This window comes from Somniosus microcephalus, chromosome 3, assembly GCF_052327205.1.
Source record: "Somniosus microcephalus isolate GS21.2 chromosome 3, FLI_Smic_1.0, whole genome shotgun sequence".
Taxonomy (NCBI): domain Eukaryota; kingdom Metazoa; phylum Chordata; class Chondrichthyes; order Squaliformes; family Somniosidae; genus Somniosus; species Somniosus microcephalus.
The window spans coordinates 227975677-227993915 of record NC_140989.1 but is presented as its reverse complement, the minus strand read 5'-3'; the positions used below and the strand labels follow the sequence as shown (position 1 = coordinate 227993915).

Below are 18239 nucleotides of genomic sequence, written 5' to 3'. Positions count from 1 at the left end.
AAGACATCACAACACCTTTGTATCAATTCATGAAGTATGTTGATTTGTGTTAAGCTGTCAATTGTCAATCCAGCACTTGAATTTTTATTGAGTTAAGAGGCCCACTCCTAGATGCTTGAGTGGAGGAGGGGATGGGGTAGGAAGGAGAATCAAGAGTAAAGTTTGCTTGTGAGTTAATCTTCAGATTGGTCAGATGCAGTCTGCTGTACCTGATTCACTCAGAGACCTTACTATTGCTGAAATCTTTATACCTTGCTCAAATCAGGAAAATGGTTTCCATAGAGACCCTTCCCTATTCCTTGGCTACAAGGCCCATGGCTACTCGAAAATGCAAACAAATCAAGAAATTCTCATGAGTTTTGAAGTGGAAGGATCACTGCCCTGTTTTAACGTTTATTGTTGAAATCATCCCCTTAAACATGTTATATTCCAGTACAGAAGCAATTGGAATCTATCCCTTCCTTTAAGCTATGTGTTAATTGCTTGTAGAGGAAAGGAAGACGAGAGGATTCTCCCTTGCTACACATGCAGTCTTCCTAATGACAAGATCAGCATTATTGGAGCTCTGTGAGCAGACTCCATGCCCAAAGGTGGTGAACATGGCGTTGCCAAGAAACAGATGGTCGATTGAATTGCTAAACTTGGCAACATACGCAAAATTGTGCAACTCAGGATTTTCAGTTACATTGATCACGGCTGCCCCCCGACAAGAATTTGATGGAAGAAAAAGCATGAAGACATGGCCAAATTATCCCAGTTTGAGATCTGATGCAAATCTCTTCAATGAGAAGCATCAAGTCAAGAAGAGGCCTTGAACCCGAATGGCATTTGAAAAGGTGTCGTAAATGCAAATTCATTGAGCGCAAAAGTCATGGAATGACCATCTTAAAAAGACTATCTTCTGAAGAAGTAGTTTAGTGGTAATAATAGCAGCTTGGCTACCCATTAGGCTCTCTTAGATGGGAAGGATTTATCAGGAACATTAACATTTCCAAGGCTTTTTCCCCCCGCGTCAGAGACATTGCCTCAAGCTTGTCAAAGCCTGTGCCCGCACCTGTGCTGAGGGCAGGGAATTTGAATGTAGTCCAGAGTAAATTTACAGTGCAGAAAGATGATTATTGTCAAACTGAGCTATGCTTCTTTTCCCTTTTAAAACCCAATATATAATTCCCATTCTGGAACTAATATGCTGTGGACATCTTAATGCTTGAATACTTGATTCTCTTCAAAACATTGCTACATAGCATGAATGCTACTGTCACAGCAAATGTTCACCTACTTTGAAGGGAGGTGTGAAGCTCTCCAGTGTTCGTGACTGACGCAGAATCTGGATTTTTTTTTTCCCAAGTAACTGAAAACCTTAGTTTTCAGCTTCATATATCCTGTATTTTGCAACAAATGATTCAGGAATTGAGGGATTTTTTCAAAGGATGGTGGGGAATAAGTATGCACTCTTTTATTGGTTTTTCTTCAATAAACGTAGGGCCTTTTCACAGTTTTGACTACTGCAATTTGCAAATTGGGATAATGCTTCCTAAGGAGATAAAATATATCTGACTGTATTACACAATCTTGGAGGTCACAATAATGTGCACAAAACATTAAGCAACATACTCCATACTTAAAGATGTGTCTTTGATGTGAGTAAATCTTGGGTACATTGGTTTGTAGCTCGTTTTTTGTTTTGGATTGGGAGCCCAGCTTGGGTATTTTGGATGCATTAATTCAGCCGTTGCTTACAATCTCAAATGCATGGCCTTGAACTGAAATACGCTTTCAAGTGAGATTTATTTTATTGGATCAGTTTTTTTTAAATTAACAATGTTGTGATGGGCTTGGGTTTTTCGTTAATTTAGATGAACATAACTACAGAAGTGTCCCGATTAATTATACCTTTTATAGAACGCCTCAATGTGCAAAGCGATGGAGTTGAGGGTACAGTTGCTGCGTCACAAAATTGTGCTTGTTCAGTGATGCTTGCCTGCCTTGTTTCCTGCCTTAGGTCAGCCTATTGTGGTTCCTCAGCCCACAGTGGTACAGCTGCAGCCCCAAGGTCTTGTTAATTCCCATCCAGTTATAAACATTGCTGGTGGAACCAGCCGCATCGGCACAGTCCCAGTGAGAGTACTTCCACCTACCAACAGTAGCACGATGAATGGAAAACCTCCCGTTACAAAAACTGTCATCCCAACACCTGCACCTGCTGGCGGCAGCAACAAGAACTCAGATGTAAGTTTTTCTTTCTTTTGTGCTCTTGGGAGATATTTGTAAGGTTGTTTTCTTTGCTCAAGGATGTGCCTACCACCACTTTCTGTAGCTGTTGTCATTTCTTGGTGAGGCATGTATGGTTGAGTATGGGACTGCAGATTACATAGAATTTACAGCACAGAAACAGGCCATTCGGCCCAACTGGCCTATGCCGCTGTTTATGCTCCACACGAGCCTCCTCCCACCCTACTTCATCTAACCCTACCAGCATAACCTCCTATTCCTTTCTCACTCACTTATCTAGCTTCCCCTTAAAAGCGTCTGTGCTATTTGCCTCAACTACTTCTTGTGGCAGCAAGTTCCACATTCTCACCACTCTCTGGGTAAAGAATTCCCTGTTGGATTTATTATATATTTATGACCTCTTGTTCTGGTCTCCCCCACAAGTGGAAAGATCCTCACTGCTGGAAGATGGAAGTGAGCCGACTACTCCAGTGTGCAAGCCGTGGGCCTGTGAACCATCGCTGTAGTGTCAGGCAGTCAACTTAGATTGCCGTTTTATATTTTTTATGAACTGAGGTTTGTCCTGTTTGAATTTAGTGAGCCTGGAGATTTGCAAAGGACTGTTCTTGGCATTATTGCCTCGTTGCTGAATAAAACATGAAGATCTGTTATGATCTGCAGCTTGAGATAAAGGCAAATTCATGGAATGTTGATTTGCTCCCTGGACATGGCTGTGTGATACATTAGACTCCATGTGGCTGATGAAAGCACAAAACTTGGCCACTGCTGGTTGTTTGTTTATTGACTGAAATTCATGCATTTTTTTCCCAAGCTATGAACTCTGTGATTTCAGTCATTAATCTTCCCCACGCGATGGTAATTCACTTCATATTAGCCTGCTGCTTCGAGACGTCTGCTCAAATCCCCAGTGAGACATGGTGCTGCCGCCTGGAGGTTGTTGGAGTCTAGAGGTTACTGCCTCTCCCTGCTTACACTTGGCTAAAACATATGAGAGAGGGGTAAAAAGAGAAAAAAATGAGAATCAAAGGGATTTTGAGAGGAAAGTAAGGGCAAATAGGATGGAGGAGGTGGGGGGAAGGGGGAGTTAAGGAGGAGGGGCGAATGCTTGAGGCAATGTGAAGGAGGTGGGGAGAGACTGGTAGGAAAGAGGGGACAAATGGAAGAGAAGGAAATGAGGGGAACAGCAATGAAAGTGAAGGACATAAATGTCATTCTCCAAGGATAGCTTTTAATCATGAACTCTGCCTGACTCAAGTGATTTAATCAGCTGTGGCACATTCATCAGTTGTGATATGTGATGTTCCCATGGCAATGCAGTCGTGTTTTTAATGCATTTTTTTTGTGTTCTGGAAGTTTCAGTGTTCCGATTTTGAAAGTTTATTTTTTCATTTAGCAACCTGAAGTACTGAGTTATTTTAATTTAAATTGAAATAAAAAAATGATTATGCCATCTGAAATAAAATACTGTGTCAGCAGATGCATTTATACGAGATCTGTAGTGTTGATGTGAAGCGGCTTCTCTTTGCAGTTATTATGTCAATGCAACCTGAATCCAGAGTCACAGGCCCGCATGGCGGACTTCACTTTGGAGCTGGTTGGCGCGTTAATGCCCAATTTGCATGACGCAAGTTTAATGTCGGTCTGCAGTCAAAACCACTCTTCATACGGCTACGCTTGTAGTGTAAATGCATCCTGAAAGAGCGAGGCTCATATTTCCAATGTCGCCCTTCATAATCTGGGAGCCTGTCACAGGGTAGATATGGGCGAGGACTGGCTTTTGGCCATCTTGTTTTGTCCATCCAGAAAGAATCTCCAGCCTCCCCATCACCACATGCAGCATTTTCTGAAATGATTCCAAGTTTTTGCTTCCACTAATATACTTGGAAGTCTGTCTCACATATTGATTACTTTTTGTGTAAACAAGAACTTGTTCACATCAGTCCTAATTTTGTATTTCACTAGTTTGGACTTGTGCCCCCGCGTCCTCTTTGAAAATTGAGATTGAAGTCGTGTTTTGGAATTACCTTTTCTATCCATCTTAAGCACTTAAACAGAAGCTTGAAAACCAAAGTTTCTGCAACCTCCTCTTATAACTCAGTTCCCTGACACCAGAAATCACTCTCCGAGCCCTCCTCTGCACTATGTTCAGGCACTTCATTATGTCTCAGTATCAAAACTCAGACATCTGACCAGAGAACTGCACAGTTTAAAGATGACCTCTTCTGTCTTGTGTTTGGTTTGGCTATATAATTCAGCAGTCCGTTGGTTGGTTGAGTTCTGATGAATCACACTTGAAACAGCAACTGTTTCTTTTTCTGTTTTTATATTTGAATTTAAACTAGTTTGTTACATAGTACATTTTATTTCACTTTGTAGAATTGGCTTTCATTCATCACTTTGGAACAAATGAAAGCATGCCCTAATCAGTGTTGAAGTATGGCGAGTTTACTTCGAATTTAATTCCACATCTCTCTCCAGTCTGCGGTCTTGGTCGTCCTACTGTGAATAATTGGAATACAGGCTTTTGCTGTTAGATTTTTTTTGTGGTATAAGGGGCATCCTTTAACTATTAAAAGGTTAATTTACATCCATTGTACAGTTTTCATAAAGTCCCTGTTCCATGAGCAGGTTGTGATATCTGAACCAGGTTTTATGCTCGAGGAACAGCACCTCGTCTTTCAATTAGGCACTTTACAGACTTCTGGACTCAACATTGAGTTCAACAATTTCAAACTATAACCCCTGCCCCCATTTTTCATGCTGTATGATTTTTGCCATTCCCATTTGCAACATTTTATCTTTCCTGCCTCTTACAAAAGTACAGTATGTTCCATCAATTCTTCCCCCCCCCCCCCCCGTCTCTGCACCTGCTTAATATCTGTTACATCTCCAGCTTTTTCCAGTTCTGATGAAGAGTTGACTCTGTTTCTCTCTCCACGGATGCTGCCTGGCCTGCTGAGTTTTTCCAGCGTTTTCTGTTATTTTATAAACTGGACATCTGGATGTGAAGTGATGTTTAGCTGCTGTTAGACACAGCACCAGTCATGTTGCAGTGAAAGAAAACCCCATTTAACCTCATGAAGTTGTTTGGGAATGGAAATTGGGGCATTGTTGTCTTTCCCTGACATCTGTGACCTGATGTGGAGAATAACTGACTTTATTAAAAGTGATAAGTTGCCCAAATATTGCTGGATCTTTGATTGTGAAACTATTGTGCTATCCCAATCATCCAAGTATGCCCATTCCAGGTATGAAAAGGCAGTGCTGTCATTTAAAGTTAAAGTAAATACTCTTTTTATTTTATTCGTTCGTGGGATGTGGGCGTCGCTGGCAAGGCCAGCATTTATTGCCCATCCCTAATTGCCCTCGAGAAGATGGTGGTGAGCTGCCTTCTTGAACCGCTGTAGTCGGTGTTGTGAAGGTACTCCCACAGTGCTGCTAGGTAGGGACTTCCAGGATTTTGACCCAGCGACGATGAAGGATCGGCGAGATACTTCTAAGTCAGGATGGTGTGTGACTTGGAGGGGAACTTGCAGGTGGTGGTATTCCCATGCGCCTGCTGCCCTTGTCCTTCTAGGTGGAAGAGGTCGCGGGTTTGGGAGGTGCTGCTGAAGAAGCCTTGGCGAGTTGTTACAGTGCATCTTGTAGTTGGTACACACTGCAGCCACGGTACGCCGGTGGTGGAGGGAGAACATAAGAAATAGGAGCAGGAGTAGGCCATTTTGCCTCAACTCCATTCACCGGCCCTATCGCCATATCCCTTGATGCCCTTACCAGTCAGAAATCTATCGACTTCTGTTTTGAATATACCCAATGACTGAGCCTCCACAGCCCCATGGGGTAGAGAATTACAAAGATTCACCACCCTCTGTGTGAAGACATTTCTTCTCATCTCAGTCCTGAATGGCCTACCCTTTATCCTGAGGCTGTGGCCCCTGGTTCTAGACTCCCCAGCCAAGGGAAACATTCTCCCAGCATCCACCCTATGAAGCCCTGTAATAATTTTGTATGCTTCAATGAGATCCCCTCTCATTCTTCTGAATTCAAGAGAATACAGGCCTAGTTTACTCAATCTCTTCTCATACGACAGTCCTGCCATCCCAGGAATCAATCTCGTGAACCTTTGTTGCACTCCCTCTATGGTAAGACCACCAAAATTGTACACAGTACTCCAGGTGTGGTCTCACCAAGGCCCTATATACTCAAATCCTCTTGTAATGGAGGCCAGCATACCATTTGCCTTCCTAATGGCTTGCTGCATCTGCACATTCAACTTCAGTGACTCATGTACAAGGACACCCAGGTCCCTTTGAGCATCTGCATTCCCCAATCTTTCACCATTTAGGAAATACTCTGCCTTTCTGTTTTTTCTGCCAAAGTGGATAACTCCACATTTATCCACATTATATTCCATCTGCCATGTTCTCGCCCACTCAGTGAGCCTGTCGAGATCCCCTTGAAACCCCTTCACATCCTCTTCACAACTGACGCTGTCACCTAGCTTTGTATCATCAGCAAATTTGGAAATGTTACATTTAGTCCCCTCATCCAAATCATTGATATAGATTGTGGCTAGCTGGGGCCCAAGCACTGATTCTTGCGGTACCCCACTAGTCACAGCCTGCCATCCTGAATAAGACCCGTTTATCCCTACTCTTTGTTTTCTGTCTGTTAACCAATTCTCAATCCATGCTAGTATATTACCCCCATTTCCATGTGCCCTAATTTTGTTCGCCAACCTCTTGTGTGGGACCTTATCAAAGGCCTTCCGAAAATCCAAATACACCACATCTACAGGTTCTCCTTTGTCTACTCCACTAGTTACATCCTCGAAGAACTCCAATAGGTTTGTTAAACAGGATTTCCCTTTCATAAATTCATGTTGACTCTGCCCAATCTTACTATTAGTTTCTAAGTGCCCAGTTATTGCATCCTTTATAATAGATTCCAGCATTTTCCCAACTACTGATGTGAGGCTAACAGGTCTGTAGTTCCCCGTTTTCTCTCTCCCTCCTTTCTTAAATAGCGGGTTTACATTTGCTATCCTCCAATCTGCAGGAACCGTTCCAGAATCTATAGAATTTTGGAAGATGACAACCAATGCGTCCGCTATCCCAATGGCCACCTCTTTCAAAACCCTAGGATGTAGGTCATCCGGTCCTTGAGATTTATCGACTTTTAGTCCCATTAATTTTGCTAGTACTATTGTTTTACTAATAATAATTTCCTTAAGTTCCTGGTTCTCGCCACACCCTTGGTTTTCTCGTATTTCTGGGAGGTTTTTGTGTCTTCCTCCGTGAAGACAGAAGCAAAGTATTTATTTAATTTCTCCGCCATTTCCTCATTCCCCATTATAAATTCTCCCATCTCTGACTGTAAAGGACCGACATTTACCTTCGCCAGTCTTTTCTTTTTCACATACCTATAGAAGCTTTTACAATCTGTTTTTATATTTTTCACTAGTTTGTGCTCATATTCCATTTTCCCTTTATCAATTTCTTGCTCCCCCTTTGCTGATTTTTAAAAAGATCCCAATCCTCAGGCTGACTGCTTTTCTGGCAACTTTATAAGCTTCCTCCTTTGACTTAATACTAGCTTTAATTTCCTTTGTTAGCCATGGTTGGATCACTTTTCCTTAAGGGTTTTTATGCCCTAGAGGAATATATGTTTGTTGCAAATTATGCATTATTTCCTTGAATGTTAACCATTGTATGTCCACCTTCATAACTTTTAGTGTAGTCTCCCAATCTACCATGGCCAACTTGTCCCTCATATCCTTGTAGTTTCCTTTGTTTCGATTGAAGACCTTAGTTTCAGATTGGACTACATCACTCTCAAACTTAATGTAAAATTCAGTCATATTTTGGTCACTTGTCCCTAAAGGCCCCTTTACCACAAGATTATTGATTAACCCTTTTTCATTACACAGTACCAGATCCAGAATAGCCAGTTCCCTGGTTGGTTCCTCCACATACTGATCCAGGAAACCATCTCGCATGCATTCCAAGAATTCGTCCTCCACACCATTAGTGGTAATTTGATTTGCCCAGTCAATATGTAGAGTGAATGTTTTAAGGTGGTAGATGGGGTGCCAATCAAGCGGGCTGCTTTGTCCTGTATGGTGTCAAGCTTCTTGAGTCTTGTTGGAGCTGCACTCATCCAGACAAGTGGAGAGTATTCCATCACACTCCTTACTTGTGCCTTGTAGATGGTAGAAAGTCTTTGGGGAGTCGGGAGGTGAGATACTCGCCACAGAATACCTAGCCTCTGTGCTGCTGTTGTTGCCACAGTGTTTATGTGGCTGGTCCAGTTCAGTTTCTGGTCAGTGGTGACCCCCCAGGATGTTGATGGTGGGGGATTCGGTGATGGTAATGCCATTGAATGTCAAGGGGCGGTGTTTAGACTCTTGCTTGTTGGAGATAGTCATTGCCTGGCACCTGTGTGGCGCAAATGTTACCTGCCACTTAGCCCAAGCCTGAACGTCGTCTAGGTCTTGTTGCATGCGGGCATGGACTGCTTCATTATCTGAGGAGTTGCGAATGGCACAGAACACTCTGCAGTCATCAGCGAACATCCCCATTTCTGACCTTATGTTGGAGGGAAGGTCATTGATGAAGCAGCTGAAGATGGTTGGGCCTAGGACACTGCCCTGAGGAACTCCTGCAGCGATGTCCTGGGGTTGTGATGGTTGACCACCAACCACCACATCCATCTTCCTTTGTGTTCGGTACGACTCCAGCCAGTGGAGAGTTTTCCCCCCGATTCCCATTGATTTCCATTTTACTAGGGCTCCTTGATACCACACTCGGACAAATGCTGCCTTGATGTCAAGGGCAGTCACTCTCACCTCACCTCTGGAATTCAGCTCTTTTGTCCATGTTTGGACCAAGGCTGTAATGAGGCCGGGAGCCGAGTGGTCTTGGCAGAACCCAACCTGGGCATCAGTGAGCATGTCATTGATGAGTAAGTGCTGCTTGATAGCACTGTCGATGACCCCTTCCATCACTTTGCTGATGATTGAGAGTAGACTGATGGGGCGGTAATTGGCTGGATTGGATTTGTCCTGCTTTTTGTGGACAGGGCATACCTGGGCAGTTTTCCACATGTCAGATAGATGCCAGTGTTGTAGCTGCACTGGAACAGTTTGGCTAGAGGCGCGGCTAGTTCTGGAGCACAAGTCTTCAGCACGATAGCCGGGATGTTGTCCGGGCCCATAGCCTTTGCTGTATCCAGTGCGCTGAGCCATTTCTTGATATCACGTGGAGTGAATCATATTGGCTGAAGACTGGCTTCTGTGATGGTGGGGAACTCGGGAGTAGGCCGATATGGATCATCCACTCGGCACTCTGGCTGAAGATGGTTCAAACGCTTTAGCTTTGTCTTTTGCACTCATGTGCCGGGCTCCACCATCATTGAGGATGGGGATATTCATGGAGCCTCCTCCTCCCATTAGTTGTTTAATGGTCCACCACCATTCACGACTGGATGTGGCAGGACTTTGATCTAATCCGTTGATTGTGGGATCGCATAGCCCTGTCTATAGCATGCTGCTTCTGCTTTTTAGCATGCATGTAGTCCTGTATTGCAAATTCCCCAAGTTGGCACCTCATTTTTAGGTACGCCTGGTGCTGCTCCTGGCATGCTCTTCTACACTCCTTATTGAACCAGGGTTGGTCCCCTGGCTTGATGGTAATGGTAGAGTGAAGGATATGTCGTGCCATGAGTTTACAGATTGTGGTGGAATACAATCCTGATGCTGCTGATGGCTCACACCGCCTCATGGATACCCAGTTTTGAGCTGCTAGACCTGTTCTGAATCTATCCCATTTAGCACAGTGGTAGTGCCACACAACACGATGGTGGGTGTCCTTAGTGTGAAGACGGGACTTCGTCTCCGCAATGACTGTGCAGTGGTCACTGCTACCAATACTGTCATGGACAGATGCATCTGCGACAGGTAGATTGGTGAGGATGAGGTCAAGTAGGTTTTTCCCTCGTTGGTTCTCTCACCACCTGTCGCAGGCCCAGACTGGCAGCTATGTCCTTCAATACTCGGCCAGCTCGGTCAGTAGTGGTGCTACCGAGCCACTCTTGGTGATGGACATTGACGTCCCCCACCCAGAGTACATTCTGTGCACTTGCTACCCTCAGTGCTTCTTCCAAGTGGTGTTTAACATGGAGGAGTACTGATTCATCAGCTGAGGGAGGGCGGTAGGTGGTAATCAGCAGGAGGTTTCCTTGCTTGACCTGAAGCCATGAGACTTCGTGGGGTCCGGAGTCAATGTTGAGGACTCCCAGGGCCACTCCTTCCCGACTGTATACCACTGTGCCACCACCCCTGGTGGGCCTGTCCTGCCGGTGGGACAAACATACCCAGGGATGGTGATGGAGGAGTTTGGGACCTTGGCTGAAAGATATGATTCTGTGCGTATGACTGTGCTTGACTAGTCTGTGGGACAGCTCTCTCAATTTTGGACTTAACTGGGCTGGGTGTGCCGTTGCCATGTCCGTTGCCGGTGCCGAGGTCGATGCTGGGTGGTCCGTCTGGTTTTATTCTTATTATTGTGTTTCGTAGCGGTTTGTTGCAACCGAGTGGCTTGCTAGGCCATTTCAGAGGGCAGTTAAGAGTCAACCACATTGCTGTGTGTCTGGGGTCACATAGGCCAGACTAGGTAAGGACGACAGATTTCCTTCCCTAAAGGACATTAGTGAACCAGATGGGTTTTTACATCAATTTTCATGGTTACCATTACTGATACTAGCTTTTTATTCCAGATTTATTTAATTAACTGAATTTAAATTCCCCAGCTGCCGTGGTGGGATTTGAACTCGTGTCTCTGGATCATTAGTCCAGGCCTCTGGACTACTAGCCCAGTGACATTAACACTACGCTACCGTTCCCATTTGCAAACTTAGATGTGGAATTTATCCCACAAGCGAGAGACTGCCAATGAAGCAGTGTCTCTGAAGAGCACTGATGGGGATGTGGTATTGAGCAACTGAAAAGTAGTGCATATCCTGAACCATTTCTTTGCATCTGTGTTCATGGAAGCTTATGCTGACTCTCTCCTGGAAGTTTTGGTTGTTTTTGAGGAAAGGAGGGAGAAATTTTAAGGACAACTGTAATTACTGATAAGGAAGCGATTGAAACATTGAAGGCTGCTAACATGATTAATTTTAGGAGGGAGTTGGACAGAAATTAGGTGAGGATAGTTGATTGAGGGATAGAAGTAGTGATCGGTATATTCTGATTTTTGAACTCTGAGGCCGACCAAGTGGACCGAATGGTTTTCTTTGGTTCTGTAGATTCTCCGTTATTCCTGTTGTGAAATAGTTATCTTGCTTATATGGTTTCTTTCATTGCATTATTTAAACATGGAAACTTCTCTCATGCCTCCTGTGTGTTTTACGTGAAGTGGCTGTCACCTTTCTCTAAGATTTTAATCCCATTTGTAACCTGTATCCCATTTGCTTGGTTTAAGGTTAAAAAAAATATTTACAGAGGTGCAATCTCAGCAACTATTTATTACAACCCTTAAGGAGCTGGTCTGAATATTCATTCAGAACATAACATTTTAAAACGTGTGACCCTCAGTAATGGAGCATCGGCCCTTACTTGTTTTCCTTCCTGAACTGTAATTTTCAAGTTTGGAACAATATTTTCGAATACTACCACTGAACGTTAAGTATTGAAAACATGAAATTGAGTTTTTAAAAAAAAAACCTACTTGTAGGACATTGAAAATGATAACAGGTCATAAACATCCTCTCAGTTTCTAGGTTGGAACTTTGTAATCCAGTTATAATCATTGTTCATACTGCATTTGGTCAATCATCTCAGCCCCAGGACATCGCTGCAGGAGTTCCTCAGGGCAGTGTCCTAGGCCCAACAATCTTCAGCTGCTTCATCAATGACCTTCCCACCAACATAAGGTCAGAAATAAGGATGTTCGCTGATGACTGCACAGTGTTCAGCGCCATTCACAACTCTTCAGATAATGAAGCAGTCCATGCCCGCATGCAAGAAGACCTGGATGACGTTCAGGCTTGGGCTGATAAGTGGCATGTAACATTTGCACCACAGAAGTTCCAGGCAATGACTATCTCCAACAAGCGAGAGTCTAACCACCTCCCCTTGACATTCAACGGCATTACCATCACCGAATCCCCCACCATTAACCTCTTCGGGGTCACCATTGACCAGAACCTTAACTGGACCAGCCACAGAAATACTGTCGCAACAACAGCAGGTCAGAGGCTGGGTATTCTGCGGCGAGTGTCTCGCCTCCTGACTCCCCAAAGCCTTTCCACCATCTACAAGGCACAAGTCAGAAGTGTGATGGAATACTCTCCACTTGCCTGGATGAGTGCAGCTCCAACAACACTCAAGAAGCTCGACACCATCCAGGACAAAGCAGCCCGCTTGATTGGCACCCCTTCCACCACCTTAAACATTCACTCCCTCCACCACCGGCGTACCGTGGCTGCAGTGTGTACCATCTACAAGATGCACTGCAGCAACTCACCAAGGCTTCTTGGGTAGCACCTCCCAAACTCACGACCTCTTCCACCTAGAAGGACAAGGGCAGCAGGCGCATGGGAACACCACCACCTCCAAGTCACACACCATCCTGACTTACAAGTATATCACCGATCCTTCATCGTCACTGGGTCAAAATCCTGAAACTCCCTACCTAAAAGCACTGTGGGAGTACCTTCGTCACATGGACTGCAGCGGTTCAAGAAGGCGGCTCACCACCACTTTCTCAAGAGCAACTAGGGATGGGCAATAAATGCTGGCCTTGTTAGCGACGCCCACATCCCATAAGCGAATAAAAAAATTAAAAAAAATTGCTGTTGCCTGTGAAATAAAACGCCAGAACATCTGACTTCAACTCGATCATGAAAAGCATTGGAACCCGCTGTGCTGTTTGTTCATTGCTTTCTGTCGGGTGACCTGTTTTAGTGATGTTGATTAAAGGATAAATATTGGCCAGCACACTGGGGAGAACTCCCTGGCTCCTCTTCAAATACTGCCATGGTGTCTTTTACATCCACCGGAAAGGGCAGACGGGGCCTCGGTTTAACGTCTCATTTGAAAGACTGCACCCCTGACAGTGTAGTGCTCCCTCAGTACTGCAGTGGAGTGTCAGCCTAGATTATGTGCTCTAGTCTTTGGATTAGAGCTTGAACCCAAGATCCTCTGAGTGAGAGGCAACAGTGCTACCCACTTAAGCCAAGGCTGACACCTTTTGGTAAGTATGTTCATGGTTTGGTCATGCGCATCCCAATTTTATTTTATCATAAATTGCCCACCTTTTTGAGTCTATTTAGACCACTTCCTCACAGGCAACATTTGAACAGGCAGAGGTTAAAGTTCGTCTCAGCTCCATTTTCCTTTGGTGACCTTAAAAGGTCAGATTAAAGGCAGCTCCACTTTGGCTTCCTTCAAGGCAGTTCCTTTGTACCTCTTACATCTTTCGAGACCACGTGGAAGCTAACTGGTGAGATTGAGGGACGTTTGCCTCTGAAACAGCAATCGGGAAGGAGCTGTTGACTGGTCTCCTGATGCTTTAGATTGTCAGCTTGTAAATTAGCAAAGGGTTATCATTACCTAAACAATCCCCGTGATAGTCTTGATAAAGGGTTTTGACCCGAAACATTGACTCTAATTTCTCTCCACGGATGTTGCCTGGCCTGCTGAGTTTTTCCAGCATTTTCTGTTGTTATTCCGTGATAGTCATTATGTGTTTCATTATGTAATGCTCCTGCTGTTAGAAACAGCATATTGTCCTACTGACTGCAAGCAGTGCCACGGCCAATCTTCTTGGTGTAAACTAATGACATGAGGTAATAATTTGCAGTCTCCATGGAGGAGAATAGGCTAAGATTTCAGTGAAGGCATGCAGGAAATGGTCTTAAACTGTAGAGTGCACGGACTCATGAATGTGCAGTCAGATACACTCCTTCAGTGAATTTCGTACATGTGGTAGCAGAGAATCCTTGACACTCAACTAGTTAATAGTTTGGACGTTTAGCTGTGGTATTTGCTCATGACTTGGGTGTGCCGTTATACTGAGGTTTTCCCCAATTTGTGGCCATTGCTCTCCTGTCCAGTTCATTGTGTCGACAGTCACTCTTGAATTCAAAGCAGAGTTTAAAAACAAACGGCATGTAGCAATTAGGAAAATAATGCGGTGCAGGCTACATACACATGGGAACCAAGTGCAAGAGGCAGAGTGCATTGTTAGGCCTGTATAATGACATGTCAGGCCAGCAACTAGAAACACCATCAAGAAAATAGATTTTAAGTGGCACGAAGTATAATTTTTATTGGCAGCTTCAGAGAGGTGAGATTGGACAATAATTGGAAGTTGAACAGATACAAAACTTAAACAAGAGTTCACTTGTTCAACACTGTCATGTCTTTGTGTGTTCTTCGAGTGATAGGTCTAGATATTCAAAGAAAATTGCTTTCAAATAATTCGATAATATATACATGTACGGACTCGATGGCCTCAGCTTTGAGTTAGGCACTATAAGTTTTGAGATTGTTTCTGCTCAGCTTTATTGAGGCATTTTTCCTCTGAATGAACACGCACAAAGTTGCCCTTGTGCTTTTCCATCAAGCAAATGTTGGAAGATGTGTCATGGTAAACCAGTTACTCGGCCTATCAACTCAGCGCTTTGGTAGTATTCTAGTGCATACATTGTTCTGGTTCAGTTTCTCAGAACTGAAGAGAGAGGGCGAGAGAGATAAGCAGCAGTGTCCAATTTGTTTCACAGACCATCTGTGTCACATTTGAAGCAAAGCTTTAATAAAATAATTTGCCAACATGGCACTATTCGAAACTGTGCTCTGACAGTAGGGATTTTAAAACTAAGACATTTTTGTAACTTTCCCAACTGGGGAGTTCCCAGTATGGACTCTGATTTTTACTTATTACGTTGGGGGTGAGCAGTAGCGATGTCAGCCAGAGTTTCTCTTCAGGAGATTAAAGGGATGGGCTCAAGTCCATGGTAGGTTAGAAGCAGTCTTGCTGAGCCCAAAAGGCTTTTTTTTTCTCCCCACAGCTCTCTAAGTGGTGACTGCAGCCTCTATGTGTTGGTGCTGTCAGAGCTGAGTTTGCAGTGCAACATTTCATTTCCCACACCAGCCATCTTTTCACTGATGCATTTTGATGACTGGTCTCATGTGTATAGATCCTGAGGGGGGTGGGGAGGGGCAGAGAGGGGGTGATTTGTTCTCTCACTCCAAAATTGTTTGCAGTGCATTGTGTTATCTTTCAGTTTGTGTTCCAGAGAGGAGAGGAAATTCAGACATTACCCAGAGCTGAGCTCAGCTCATGCGTACATGCCTGCAAGATCCAATGATGGCGTTTAGCCATGAAGTAAGTGAGTAGTACTTTCCCCACAAGGGGAGGTGGGAAAGCATGCTGACATGCAAGGACCACGCTTGACGATTAAGGACAAAAATAAACCCTCCTTTGGTGTCTCTTCTTATTTCTCTCTCCTTATGTGAGATTAAACATAGGGGCATATGGGATAGTTGGCTTTGGGCCTGGAAAAAAGTAGTGAGCACTGAGCTGCAGAAGTTGGACGTGGCAGACATTTACACGGGGCCCAGGTCAAAGAGCTGATTGTAAATCATGCTGGGCCCAAAAGCTGGTGCTTTCAGGCTTAGCACATTTTGTGGCTTTTGGGAGGACTTAAATTTCAAAACTGCTTTTGGCCATGGCCTGACTTGATGACAGCCATTCCTGACAAGCTGGTACTTATGAGCGAGGGAATAGCAGAAGCGTCCACATGGGGTCAGAGGTGGGCTTGCGCCGGATGCGTGACGAGCAGGCGGGCCCACAGAGAACATCCCCACTTCTGACCTGATGGTGGAGGGAAGGTCATTCATGAAGCAGATGAAGATGGTTGGGCCTAAGACACTGCCCTGAGGAACTCCTGCAGCGATATCCTGGGGCTGTGATGATTGACCTCCAACCACCACAACCATAGAAACATAGAAACATAGAACATAGAAGATAGGAGCAGGAGTAGGCCATTCGGCCCCTCGAGCCTGCTCCGCCATTCACAGAAATCACAGAAACCTCACAGTACAGATAAAGGCCATTTCGGCCCATCGAGCCTGCACCGACACATATCCCACCCGATCCCTGTAACCCCTACATCAACACATATCCCACCCTATCCCTGTAACCCCACGTATTTAATCCCCCCTAACACTAAGGGTCAATTTTTATCATAGCCAATCAACCTAACCCGCACATCAATGCGATCATGGCTGATCATCCAAATTCAGTACCCGGTCCCTGCTTTCTCCCCATACCCCTTGATCCCTTTAGCCTTGAGAAATATATCCAACTCCTTCTTGAATATATTTAATGAATTGGCCTCTACTGCCTTCTGTGGTATAGAATTCCACAGGTTCACCACTCTCTGGGTGAAGAAATTCCTCCTCATTTCTGTCCTAAATGGCCTACCCCTTATCCTTAGACTGTGACCCCTGGTTCTGGACTCCCCGACCATCGGGAACATCCTTCCAGCATCTAGTCTGTCTAGTCCTGTTAGAATTTTATAAATTTCGATGAGATCCCCTCTCATTCTTCTAAACTCCAGCGAGTACAAGCCCAATCGATCCAGTCTCTCCTCATACGTCATTCCTGCCATCCCAGGTATCAGCCTGGTGAATCTTCGCTGAACTCCTTCCATGGCAAGAACATCCTTCCTCCGATAACGCGACCAAAACTGCACACAATACTCAAGATGTGGTCTCACCAAGGCCCTGTACACCTGTAGTAAGACATCCTTGTTTCTGTACTCAAACCCTCTCGCTACGAAGGTCAACATACCATTTGCCTTCTTAACCGCCTGCTGCACCTGCATGCTTACCTTCAGCGATTGGTGCACAAGGACACCCAGGTCTCGTTGCACTTCCCCTTCCCCCAATCTATTGCCATTCAGATAATAATCTGCCTTCCTGTTTTTGCTACCAAAGTGGATAACCTCACATTTATCCACGTTATATTGCATCTGCCATGCTTCTGCCCAATCACCCAACCTGTCCAAATCATCCTGGAGTTTCTCGGCATCCTCCTCACAGCACACACGCCCACCCAGCTTTGTGTCGTCTGCAAATTTGGAAACCATCTTCCTTTGTGCTAGGTAGGACTCCATCCAGTGGAGAGTTTTCCCCGATTCCCATTAACTGTAATTTTACTAGGGCTCCTTGTTGCCGCAGTCGGCCAAATGTTGTCTTGATGTCAAGGGCAGTCACTCTCACCTCACCTCTGGAATTCAGCTCTTTTGTCCATGTTTGGACCAAGGCTGTAATGAGGTCTGGAGCCGAGTGGTCATGGTGGAACCCAAACTGAACATCGGTGAGCAGGTTATTGGTGAGTAAATGCCGCTTGATAGCACTGTTGACGACACCTTCCATCACTTTGCTGATGATTGTGAGTAGACTGATGGGGCGGTAATTGGACGATTGGATTTGTCCTTTTTGTGGATCGAACATACCTGGGCAGTTTTCCACATTGTTGGATAGATGCCAGTGTTGTAGCTGTTCTGGAACAGCTTGGCTAGTGGCACGGCTAGTTCTGGAGCACAAGTCTTCAGCATATCAGCCAGGATGTTGTTGGGGCCCATAGTCTTTGCTGTATCCAGTGCGTTCAGCCGTTTCTTGATATCACGTGGAGTGAATCGAATTGGCTGAAGACTGGCTTCTGTGATGGTGGGGACCTCGGGAGGAGGCCGATGTACATCATGCACTCTGCACTTCTGACTGAAGATGGTTGCAAAAGCTTCAGCCTTGTCTTTTGCACTCGCGTGCTGGGCTCTGCCATCATTGAGGATGGGGATATTCATAGAGCCTCCTTCTCCTGTTAGTTGTTTAATGGTCGACCACCATTCGCGATTGGATGTGGCAGGACTGCAGAGGTTTGATCTGATCTGTTGATTGTGGGTTCACTTAATTCTGTCTATAGCATGCTGCATCT

General features: G+C 44.8%; 1 protein-coding gene across 1 annotated transcript in view; it reads left to right on the top strand.

Moving 5' to 3' along the window:
- atf6 (activating transcription factor 6) overlaps positions 1-18239 on the top strand; it is a 284152-nt gene that overhangs the window by 69785 nt on the left and 196128 nt on the right. Inside the window, exon 7 of the mRNA XM_085977996.1 lies at positions 2003-2229. Within this exon, the coding sequence (XP_085834122.1) occupies positions 2003-2229 (227 nt within the window). The remainder of the gene's footprint in view (positions 1-2002; positions 2230-18239) is intronic.